Raw genomic sequence first — 11,323 nt, 5'->3', positions numbered from 1 at the left:
CGCGCAACGACCTTTAGTCGCGGTTGGGCAGGCCAACCGCGACTAAAGGTATTTTTAAAATACTTTTTCTTTTTCAAAATCTTAAAAATACAAATAATATATCAAAAAATTCAGAAAAATAAAACTAATTCAATTCAATATGTTAAAAACACAAATATTATATCAAAAAATTCAGAAAAATAAAACTAATTCAATTCAAAATTCTAAAAATACAAATAATATATCAAAAAATTAAGAAAAATAAAACTAATTCAATTCAAAATGTTAAAAATACAAATAATATATCAAAAAATTCAGAAAAATAAAACTAATTCAATTCAATATGTTAAAAACACAAATATTATATCAAAAAATTCAGAAAAATAAAACTAATTCAATTCAAAATTCTAAAAATACAAATAATATATCAAAAAAAATTAAGAAGGCGACGACTACCAGTACAACGTCGGTGGCTATGAAGACTACGAGTATGCATATTATACGCCTAGGCAGGAGTATGACTAAATCACTCAAAATTTCATGTATCATCAGTGGTATCTCGAATCATTCGAAAATGGACACCAAACACATCACGGGTAATATAATTCACATGATCCATTCAACAAAGTTTGGTACAATAAATTATTACACATCATTTCTTCCCTTGTGTCCCTGCTTGCTTACGATTATGCCGTATCCATGGAGCATCCTCATCATTTAACTTAATGCTTGGGTCGGTGTTCACTTTGAAGGGCGGAATTTCAGCAAACATATTATAATCTTCTGACATGTCTGTCTTGTCCTCCACTCCCACGATGTTTCTTTTCCCTGAAAGAACAATGTGGCGCTTTGGATCATCGCATGATGTACTGATCGTTTTCTTATCTTTCCGTTTCCTCGGTTTGCTACTCATGTGCTTCACATAGAAAACCTGAGCGACATCTTTCGCTAGGACGAATGGTTCGTCAAGGTAACCAAGATTGTTGAAATCCACCATTGTCATTCCGTATTGCTGGTCCACCTTTCCCCCACCTCCTGTTAGCTTGAACCATTTGCACCGGAACAAAGGGACCTTAAAGGAGGGTCCATAGTCAAGTTCCCATATCTCCTCTATGTAACCATAATATGTGACCTTTTGCCCATTCTCGGTTGCTGCATCAAAGCGGACACCACTGTTTTGGTTGGTGCTCTTTTTATCTTGGGCGATCGTGTAAAATGTATTCCCATTTATCTCGTACCCTTGGAAAGTCGTTATAGTCGAAGATGGTGTCTTGGCCAACATGTACAGCTGATCTACAACATCATTGTCATTCATTAAATGTTTTCTCAACCAACTGCCGAAAGTCTCCATGTGGGCCTTCCTAATCCAGGATTCAGGCTTCCTCGGGTTGTCCGAGCGTAAAATATTCTTGTGTTTCTCAAAGTACGGAGCCACCAAGCTGGAATTGGTCAGTACAGTGTGGTGTGCTTCAGTCAGAGAATGGCCGTCCATACATGTCGTTGATTTCCTTCCGATCGTGCCTTTTCCACTTAGTCTCCCCTCGTGCCGCGATCGAGGAAGACCAATCGGCTTAAGGTCAGGAACAAAGTCAACACAAAACTCAATTACCTCCTCATTTCCATAGCCCTTGGCGATGCTTCCTTCTGGCCTAGCACGGTTACGAACATATTTCTTTAATACTCCCATGAACCTCTCGAAGGGGAGCATATTGTGTAGAAATACAGGACCGAGAATGAAAATCTCTTCACTAGGTGAACCAAGAGGTGCGTCATAATATTGAAGAAGGATGGCGGGAACACCAACTCAAAACTGACAAGACATTGGATCACATCGTTCTGTAACCGTGGTAGATCTTCTGGATTGATTACCTTCTGAGAGATTGCATTAAGGAATGCACATAGCTTCACAATGGCTACTCGAACATTTTCTGGCAGGAGCCCCCTCAAAGCAATCGGAAGCAATTGCGTCATAATCACGTGGCAGTCGTGAGACTTCAGGTTTTGGAACTTTTTCTCCGCCATGTTTATTATTCCCTTTATATTGGACGAGAATCCAGACGGGACCTTCATACTGCTCAGGCATTCAAAAAAGATGACCTTCTCTTCTTTGGTCAGAGCGTAGCTGGCACGACCTTGAAACCATTCCGGATGCCGGTCATCAGGGTCTTTCAAACGTTGCTGGTCCTGCCGTGCTTCCTTTGTATCATTTGTCTTCCCATACACGCCCAAGAAGCTTAGGAGGTTCACGCAAATATTCTTCGTAACGTGCATCACGTCGATTGCAGAGCGGACTTCTAGGACTTTCCAATATTCTAGCTCCCAGAATATAGATTTCTTCTTCCACATGGCTGCGTGCCCGTCAGCTCCCTTCGGAACTGATTGTCCGCCAGGACCCTTTCCAAAGATGACTTTCAAATCCTTGACCATATCAAATACCTCAGCACCAGTGCGTTCCGCAGGCTTCGGCCGGTGATCTGCCTTGCCGTTGTAATGTTTGCCTTTCTTTCTTACTGGATGAATTTTCGGAAGAAATCGACGATGCCCAAGGTACATGTTCTTCTTACAATTTGGCAAATGTACACTTTCAGTCTCATGTAAGCAGTGCGTGCATGCATTGTATCCCTTATTTGACAGTCCCGAAAGGTTACTAAGAGCAGGCCAATCGTTGATGGTTACGAAAAGCAACGCTCGTAGGTTAAATTCCTCTTTTTTGTGCTCATCCCACACACGGACACCAGGTCTGCCCCACAGCTGTAAAAGTTCATCAACTAATGGCCTTAGGTACACATCGATGTCGTTGCCGGGTTGCTTCGGACCTTGGATGAGCACTGGCATCATAATGAACTTCCGCTTCATGCACAACCAAGGAGGAAGGTTGTAGATGCATAGAGTCACGGGCCAGGTGCTATGGCTGGAGCTCTGCTCGCCAAAAGGATTCATGCCATCTGTACTTAGACCAAATCTTATGTTCCTTGCGTCAGCTGCAAAATCTTTGAACTATCTGTCGATCTTTCTCCATTGCGTTCCATCTGCGGTGTGTCTCAACTCCCCGTCCGACTTACGGTCCTCTTTGTGCCATCGCAACAACTTGGCATGCTCTTTGTTCCTGAACAGACGTTTCAACCGTGGTATTATAGGAGCATACCACATCACCTTGGCGGGAACCCTCTTCCTGGGTTTCTCGCCCTCAACATCGTCACCAGGGTCATCGCCTCTGATCTTATAACGCAATGCAGTGCATACCGGGCATTCATTCAAATTCTCGTATTCACCGCGGTAGAGGATGCAGTCGTTGATGCATGCATGTATCTTCAGAACCTCTAAACCTAGAGGGCAGACAACCTTCTTTGCTTCGTACGTACTGGCGGGCAACTCGTTATTCTTTGGAAACATATTCTTCAACATTTTCAGCAAGTTTTCAAATGCCGAGTCAGCTACACCTACCTGTGTCTTCCATTTCAGCAAATCCAGTGTGCAGCCCAGCTTTTTCAGACCATCATCGCATCCGGGGTACAACGACTTTCTGTGATCCTCTAACATGCGATCCAAATTCTCCCTCTCCTTTTCAGTTTCGCAGCGTCTCCGTGCATCAGCAATGGTCCGACCAAGATCATCAACGGTCTCATCACGTGCCTCTTCTTCACCTTCCCCTTCACCTTCCCCTTCACCTTCCCCTTCACCTTCCCCTTCACCTTCAGCATCCTCCATGAAAGTATCACCGAAATGATCAAGATAGCTTTCATCGATGAAATCATCCCCTTCTTCATCTTCTTCCATTATAACCCCTCTTTCTCCATGCTTGGTCCAACAATTATAGCTTGGCATGAAACCGTGCCGAAGCAGGTGCAGGTGAACTTCTCTTGAGGAAGAGTAACCCTTCTGATTCTTACAGTCAACACATGGACAGATAACAAAACCCTTCTGCTTGTTCGCATTAGCCACTACGAGGAAATCTTTCAAACCCGTAGTGAACTCGCGGGAGAGTCGGTTACCGTACATCCATTGCCGATTCATCTGCATTATTATAATATAAAATATATAATTAACCATCATGCATTTGTTAAACTAACTAGCTATAAACAATAGAAATTAAACAATGAACAACACACATGCATATTTTATCAATGACACACATGCATGAACGGTTCAAGTTGCTAACCGCGATCGAGGAGGAACCTCAAGTGTGGCTCCAACACTTCATATCATGTTTGTTTCACGCTGTTGGGCATTTCATCAAACACCTTGTGTGCATAAGAGGAACCAAAAGCAAACCTACACCCCCTTGTGAAGAGAAGTGGCACCAAATGGCTAAGTGAATGCGCTGAACTGGTATATATAGGGGAGGAGCTTTAGTCGCGGTTGGCCATGCCAACCGCGACTAAAGGCCTTTGGGCACCTTTAGTCACAGTTGGCCTGGCCAACCGCGACTAAAGCCCCTCACGTGCACCAGCTGGCCACCGAGCGCCCTGGCCCAAGCCTTTGGTCGCGGTTCGTCTGCCGAACCGCGACTAAAGACTTCATTAGTCGCGGTTCCTACAGTTTCGCGACTAATGGGGCTGGACGGAAGCCTCTTTTTCTACCAGTGAGAGATACGAAATTGTGTGAAGCTGCATACATGCATATACTATGAGGTGATGGGACCGACGCACACATCTGAAAGCAAATCAACCGTGGATGTTCCACAGGTACATCCCTGAACAGGTAAAAAGAGGTTTCTGTGCCACCAATTCGCAGCGCCACACGCGCGGGTCATCTTTCGCGGGCGCTTCATCGAGCCACTGTCGTCGCTCGCTCAATCTGCACGCCACCACGATGCTACACCGGTTCGGGGACTTCCCCGTTCTTCCTCTGCCCCGGCCGCCGACGAGGACCTACCTCGGGGTCCAGCAGGGACGGTGGGGGACGTGGGTGGCCGAAATCACGGATCGGGAGACCCACACCCGGTGGTGGCTCGGGAGCTTCCATACGCCCTAGCTCGCGGCCATGGAGTATGACCGCTAGCAGGTCCGCTATCATGGCCCGGCGGCCCGAATGAACTTCCCCTTCGGCACGGCCTGGTCCACCTCGTCACGGCGGAGCCGGGGATGGTGAGCTCGGCTATGGCGCGGGAGGACCGCGACACGAGGGAGCGCCTCGAGGCCGAGGCCCCCAACAGGGCCTATATGCAAGAGCTTCGCCGGCAGCACCAGGAGCTCGTGGAGGCGGAGCGGATGATCTTTGCCGACGCCGGTGGCTAGATTATTGTTATCTCCTCCGACGAGGTCGAAGGCAGCAAGGACGGCGGTGCGAAGGGCGGCGAGGATGACGAGATCAATGTCGACGAGTGGAGGAGTGTCTTCCCCGGCGACTAAGACGACGACACCAGCACGGACCCAAATCGCGGCACACCGTGCCTGACGAGGAAGGATTTGATCAACCTCACATTCGATCGGAAGTACTTTAGTTAAGCTTAGTTTAGTTTAAATTTGTGTTTTATGTTTGGTTCTGCAAAACTATCTATGTCTATGTTTGAATGCGGTTCAAATTGCTTTGAATTTGATCAAACTGAAATTTACCCCGTTAAGTTTAGGGAATCGGCTAGAAACGGCAAAAGAATAGTAGAGTATATATACTCTACTAAGGGTTTTACTTTATTAACTTGTAGGGGACTGGCTAGAATGCACTTAGCTGATTGTGCGATTTTGTTTTCAGATATTTTTATTTCCTGGAGCGTTTAGCTGTTTGTGCGTTTTGTTGTCCTTTTGTATCCCTCTCCTGTTCTAGTTTGTCTTCTTGCTTTCTCCTATCTATATTATTGTTTTCATTATTTTTTGGAATGTATTTAAAATTCAAAGCATTAAAAAAAGAACATCAGGAAAATCATGAAAGCTATTTAAAATGCATGAACAATGTTTTAATCTGTGGACTCTTTAAAAATTCATGAACATCCTCTAAAGTTTTGGGAACATTGTTTAATACTTCCTCCGTCCCGTGTAAAAAAACACTCTTATATTATCAAAGAACGTTTTTAACACTGGCATAGTATCAAAAACGTTCTTATATTTTGTGACGGAGGGAGTACTTGTCTTAGAGAAAATTTATCTTTTTTTCGAGATATTCGAGAGAATTTACAAAAATAATCTGGCTCAACCCCGGAATGGGCCGATGTGTGCGCCTAGGCAGGCTATACCTCGGAATGGGCTATACCAATTTTCAGGCGCCTGAAGAAGAATAGCAGCGGACGCGCAACAAAAATAAAAGAGGGGAAGCAGAGGGGCTGAGCGCCGCCGGCCACATCAACATTTCGGCGGCCACACCAAGATTTCGGCGACCACGGGAGGGGCGGCGCGTCTCAACTGCCTTCTTTCTAGCCATACGGGCGGCCCGGCAACTCAAGCAGTCCACGGGCGCGTGGAGCACGAGAGCGGCGGCGACGACTCCGGCGACCACGGCGCGGCAACTCCGGTGAGGCGCTGACCCCTATTTTCCTTTCATTCCCGATTTCACTCTTGATTCGGCTTCCCTCCCCCAACCCTAGTTCCATTGTGGCTCTCTTGTGGAGCAGTGCGCTCGTCATGGTGGTTCTGCTCCGACTCGGGCTCTAGGTACTCTGCCATTGCCTATCTGCAATCCGAGCCCGGCCGGGAGTCAGCCCACTTCTTCTTCATAAATAAGAGGAGGGAGGGATTCGAAGCCCTCTCACATCCTAGATCTGGATTCCAGTCACATTGTCGTGTCCTTGCCCTTCCGTTGGCAACCTCGTAACTATCAGAATCAAAAAATCAATCTTTAGATCCAGTTAGAAGAACATGTCCAAGCGTCAGCACTCGCACCTCGACGGCGACCGCACCGGAAAAAGGCCGCGGCGTGCGCCCAAGAAGCAGCTCTACCTGGTGCTGGATGATTGGGACACGGGCTTCAGCATCTACAAGGTTGATGCCGACACTTTACAAGATACCCGCACCAGCGACGTGCAGTTTGGGTTCCCTGACCCTCCCGTCCTCCGGTTTCCCGTGCCAGTACGCCATCTTGGCATGAGCTTCACGGCCTTTGGTAACAGCATCTTCATCGCCACCAACCCACACTGTCCACAGACTCCCATCCTCCTATATGATACCGAGATAGCGGGAATCACAATCGGGCCAAGCCTACCACGTTCACTGCTTGGTGGCATTGACATCTCTGTGGCCGCCGGTGATGCGTTGTATGCATTGACATCTCGCCATGCCGGCGAGCAGCACTCTTTTGAGGCCATGTCATGGGCAGCCACGGGAAGCGATGAGATGTGGGATCCACGGCCAGCCATGGACTGGTCCTGGAAAAGTGTGCCGTCGCCACCGCCATTTGCCAGGGATGATATAATTTCCTCTTACGCGCTGCACCCGGACGGGCACACCATATTCATGTCTGCACACGACAGTCTTTATCAACATGTTCCAAAGGGTACCTTCTCATTCGACACCAAGCGCTCTGAGTGGAGGTGGCATGGGGAATGGGCTCTGCCTTTCCAAGGGCAAGGCTACTACGACAGCGAGCTAGGCGCATGGATTGGGCTCCGTAAAGACGGGTACATTTGTGCCTGTGAAGTTGCCTCCCGCAGCCGCGAAAGTGCTGTGCAGCCATATTGTAAGATTGCGAAGGAGAAGTTGTTCCTCAAAGTCCCGGAGCGGCGACTGGCAGCAACAAGGGCCACCCTCGCGTACATGGGCAACAGCAACTTTTGCCTTGTCGATTGTGTGCAGCGCGAGGGAGTGGAGCCTACATGCGTCTTCGATTGTTGCGTGCTCCATATGAGCACGTTTGGGCTTAAGTATGATCACAGAGGAGAGCTGCAAACCACGCGCCACTGCTCTAACTCTTGTGTAGTGTCTAAGCATATCCTGTCCTTTTCTCCTGCAGTGTTCTGGATGTAAGAGGTATTTTGCTTGTTTTATGCAAGACCTGCTGTGTAATCGTGATGTAAGCTGCTGTGATATGTGGCACTACTACGAAGAGAAATAAAAAGAAGTTGGTTCCCTTTTGCAATTTTCTTGAACCTGAGCCTGGACATGGTCACATGTTTCAAGAACTAGAAGCGCTGTACTTTTGCTGCTTGCGAGACAGGGATTAGAAAATGTGGTGCAACTAAAGAAGTGTTTATTCAATTTTTTCCTCCAAAGATTAGATAATCCTGTATCTAACTGCCATGATCACTCTTTCACAACTAAGAGTCTAAGATCCCCATGTCTAGAAAGACAAATATTTAGGAACGGAGGGAGTATATCTTATTTCAGGATTAGTGGCAGGGAAGTGTCTAGTCATCTCTCTTCAGGTAGTCATCAGAAAAACAATGGCAGGGAAGCGGGATTAATGGCATGGATAGATAGGTAGAATAAAACCTTGAACGCAGTACCTGTGTTATACGTTAACATGTTTTCTCAAGATCCTCATGTACTACCTTATATTTTCATGCATAAGGAGTTAGGTTTGGATGGAACCCAAGCTTTCCAATGTTGTTGCAGATCTCTTTTCGGTATAAAGCCCGAAATTGCCAGCGGATGGCCAGTGAGCTAAAAAAAACCGAAAGAATGGTCATACACACTCCTCTTATAGATAGGATGAACAAAGAACAAAAGGCAGTTTGAAACAGCATAGTGTCGGCTGTCAAAAGTTGTTTGCATGACATAGCAGTAACAGCTTAACAATGGCTTCGGACATGAGTTATTTCCAAGGAACAATAGACCAGGAAGCTCTTGCAAGTTGCAACCCCTTTTAGTGTTTGTTGTTCACCCTCTGGAACAATTCATGCCCCAACTAGAAGACCGATGGTTATAGTTTCACCTGAAACTGTTTGAGCTGTACAATGTCCAAAAAATGGTGGAGTCATATATTAAAAATAGTAAGTATATTTTTGTATTTTTGCTATGAGGAAATCCTTCCTCTTTCTTCCAACAAATATGATGGAAAATTCTGCAGACTGTTCACCTTTGGAATGTCTGCAGAACATGATTACTTCATTAGCAAATTGTAGCTTCTACCTCCAACCATCATATTCAACTGTTTATACCTATGACTGTTACACTGACAAGCTCGATCAGCATTGTAGTTGAAAATTCGAAATCAGAGAAACATCCCAATTTTACAGATCACTGGCGTTGTTGGAAAATTTCACGTTGTTTCATACCCTACGGTGCTTCCTGGTTGTCTGCTGGATGAAGATGCGATTGCTTGGGTTTTGAGAAACATCTACTCTGTGAGGTCGGCTTATCATGTGCTCACTGATGACGCTGGCCAGGAAAGAAACCTGAGAGTGGCTTGTGCAGCTTGCTCGACTGGCACTAAAGTGGTAAATTACCCGAATAGAAGAAGGTGTGGAAGCTAAAAGTGCACAGATAGTTCTCAATTTCTGGTGGAGAGCTCTGCATACTTTCAAGTAGGGGATGGAAGGCCGCTCACCAGCAGGAGATGGAGCAGAGAAGTTCTTTCCGCTCTGCATTTCGCCCTTGTGTTACTAGCTGGCCCTTGTGTACACGCCATTGGCCAACTCAACCAGCCAATGGTGCCACTGGATCTGGTATGGGCCGCACGCAGAGATCATCAGGCAGCAATTTGAGATGGTTGTTCCATGGCTGGTACAGAACAGATCACCATCTTTCCTTATTTGATATTCTCATTTTACATTTCTGCTTGTTTGCTGGTTTATTTTATTTTCAAAAAATTCGATGGTCCATGGCTGGCACCTGGCAGGATTGGGCTCAATCATGAAGATTTGAAGGCCAATCCTTCCAGTGCGGATTTATTTTTGTGACGAAGCTTACGGCTGTGTTGATGGATCATATAGAAGGTTCAACGTACAGTTTTTAAATTTCTTCAGCACACATTGGCTGGGAGAGGGAGTAGTTCATAGCGTTTTTCATACTGGGAGATTCCCAAAGCACATATGTTCGTGGACCGTTGCTCATATGAGTTAGTACATTTCTAGCTTGTATGGTCGCTCCGTCAGAATACTAATTCCCGTTTTCTTTTTATGGACGCTCTGCTGGCGGCGGCGTCCTCCCGATAACCGGCTGGAGCCCCTCATCCGCCTCCTGCACCTGCACGCCATCAAGAAGCAGAGCAATCAATCAGTAGGCTTGGTTCCAAGGACAGAGTTCCCAGCAGATGGATGGTGCTCTTAATCACCACCTCCGCACAAGAGGTTCCGGCACCATGACCACATTCTGCACCTGCTTCATCGTCGTGGCCATCTGCTCCTCCTGCCGGAGGCCACGAAGGTGACGACGCTGCCACGCTGGCCACTAGTCCAGCCCGTGGCATCAGGGTAGGGCCCGGCCCAGACGGGCTGCGGCGTGGCTCCGCCTGCAGCCACCATGATCACAGGCTCCTCTCAGACCTCTGTGTGGTGCAGCGCGCTCCAAGACAAGGAGGGCATACTCGGCATGAGTCTATGTGGACTTGTCCGTCCGCGCCGGGCTGGTCGCCAGCCCCTGCGAGAAAGAGCTCCCCCGCGGCTTCAAAAGGGTGAGGTTGTTGGATTCCGGCCGCCGCCGGAAGCCGCTCGACGAAATAAAAAAGAGACGGGGAAAAGATATACACTGAATTGACAGATGGGACCCAGGTCTCCTCCTAAGGAGTGAGTCGTCGAAGGGTGGACTGACGAGCTGGTAGACTCGTTAAGCTTGTGTAGTCGTGTTTGTAAGCTTGTTAAGGGGGAAAGAGTAACGCTACAAATAATTAAAGGTTGAGGTAAATGCACTGCTGGTACATAATTAAAGTTGCTTAGGATTTGCAGTTTGGTGCTTAAAGTTGCATGGAGGCCGGCCAGCGGGATTTTTGGACCGCATGAGTTAACCGAATTTTTTACAGACTCTAGTTTTCTGAAATTTAGGACAGTTCCAGTTTACTGAATTTGTGGATAGATGCATTTGATGGTAATTCAGGGGAATATTTTGGGTAACATAAATCTGGAAACTTTGAGTTCAAAATTGAGTTAACAGAGCTACGCATTGGACACTTTGATTTAACTCCATATTTTGACAGATTCAGTTACCTCTATTTTAGAACACTTTCGGTTAACATGGTCGTTCAGTGTAGAATGGGATCGAGTAATGCTACACGTACAAACGAGTTACAAGGTTTTACAAAGAGGGTTAATTTGATTGGTTAATAGGTGGGGAGACGGCCCACCCTCCCTGAAAATCAGGGGGGAGGCAAGTTTGTGATTGGTTAATAGATGGAAAAAAACCCTAATCAGCGTGTAATTGCTTGTAACTCTTTATATGTTTAGCATTATTGAATGGGATCTGCGATAAGAATGCGCAAAATGTCCGTCGCCCGTCCTCTTCTTCACTAATTATTCGCAACAGCCCTGATCCTTGTGCACGAT

General features: G+C 46.6%; 1 protein-coding gene across 1 annotated transcript; it reads left to right on the top strand.

Moving 5' to 3' along the window:
- The first annotated feature begins 6,241 nt into the window (after positions 1-6,241).
- LOC119362222 lies at positions 6,242-10,688 on the top strand. The gene is made up of 2 exons (XM_037627420.1): positions 6,242-6,423; positions 6,524-10,688. The coding sequence occupies exon 2, from the start codon at positions 6,768-6,770 to the stop codon at positions 7,869-7,871; it is 1,104 nt and encodes a 367-aa protein (XP_037483317.1). The 5' UTR covers positions 6,242-6,423; positions 6,524-6,767; the 3' UTR covers positions 7,872-10,688.
- The last annotated feature ends 635 nt before the right edge of the window (positions 10,689-11,323 follow it).

The sequence above is a fragment of the Triticum dicoccoides genome, chromosome 2B (genome assembly GCF_002162155.2).
Source record: "Triticum dicoccoides isolate Atlit2015 ecotype Zavitan chromosome 2B, WEW_v2.0, whole genome shotgun sequence".
NCBI classification, from domain to species: Eukaryota; Viridiplantae; Streptophyta; class Magnoliopsida; order Poales; family Poaceae; genus Triticum; species Triticum dicoccoides.
The sequence above is the reverse complement of the archived record's forward strand: the minus strand, read 5'-3'. Positions and strand labels throughout refer to the sequence as shown.

Coding starts and splice junctions, on each gene's coding strand:
- LOC119362222 (XM_037627420.1), top strand. CDS start 6,768: ATGTCCAAGCGTCAGCACTCGCACCTCGACGGCGACCGCACCGGAAAA.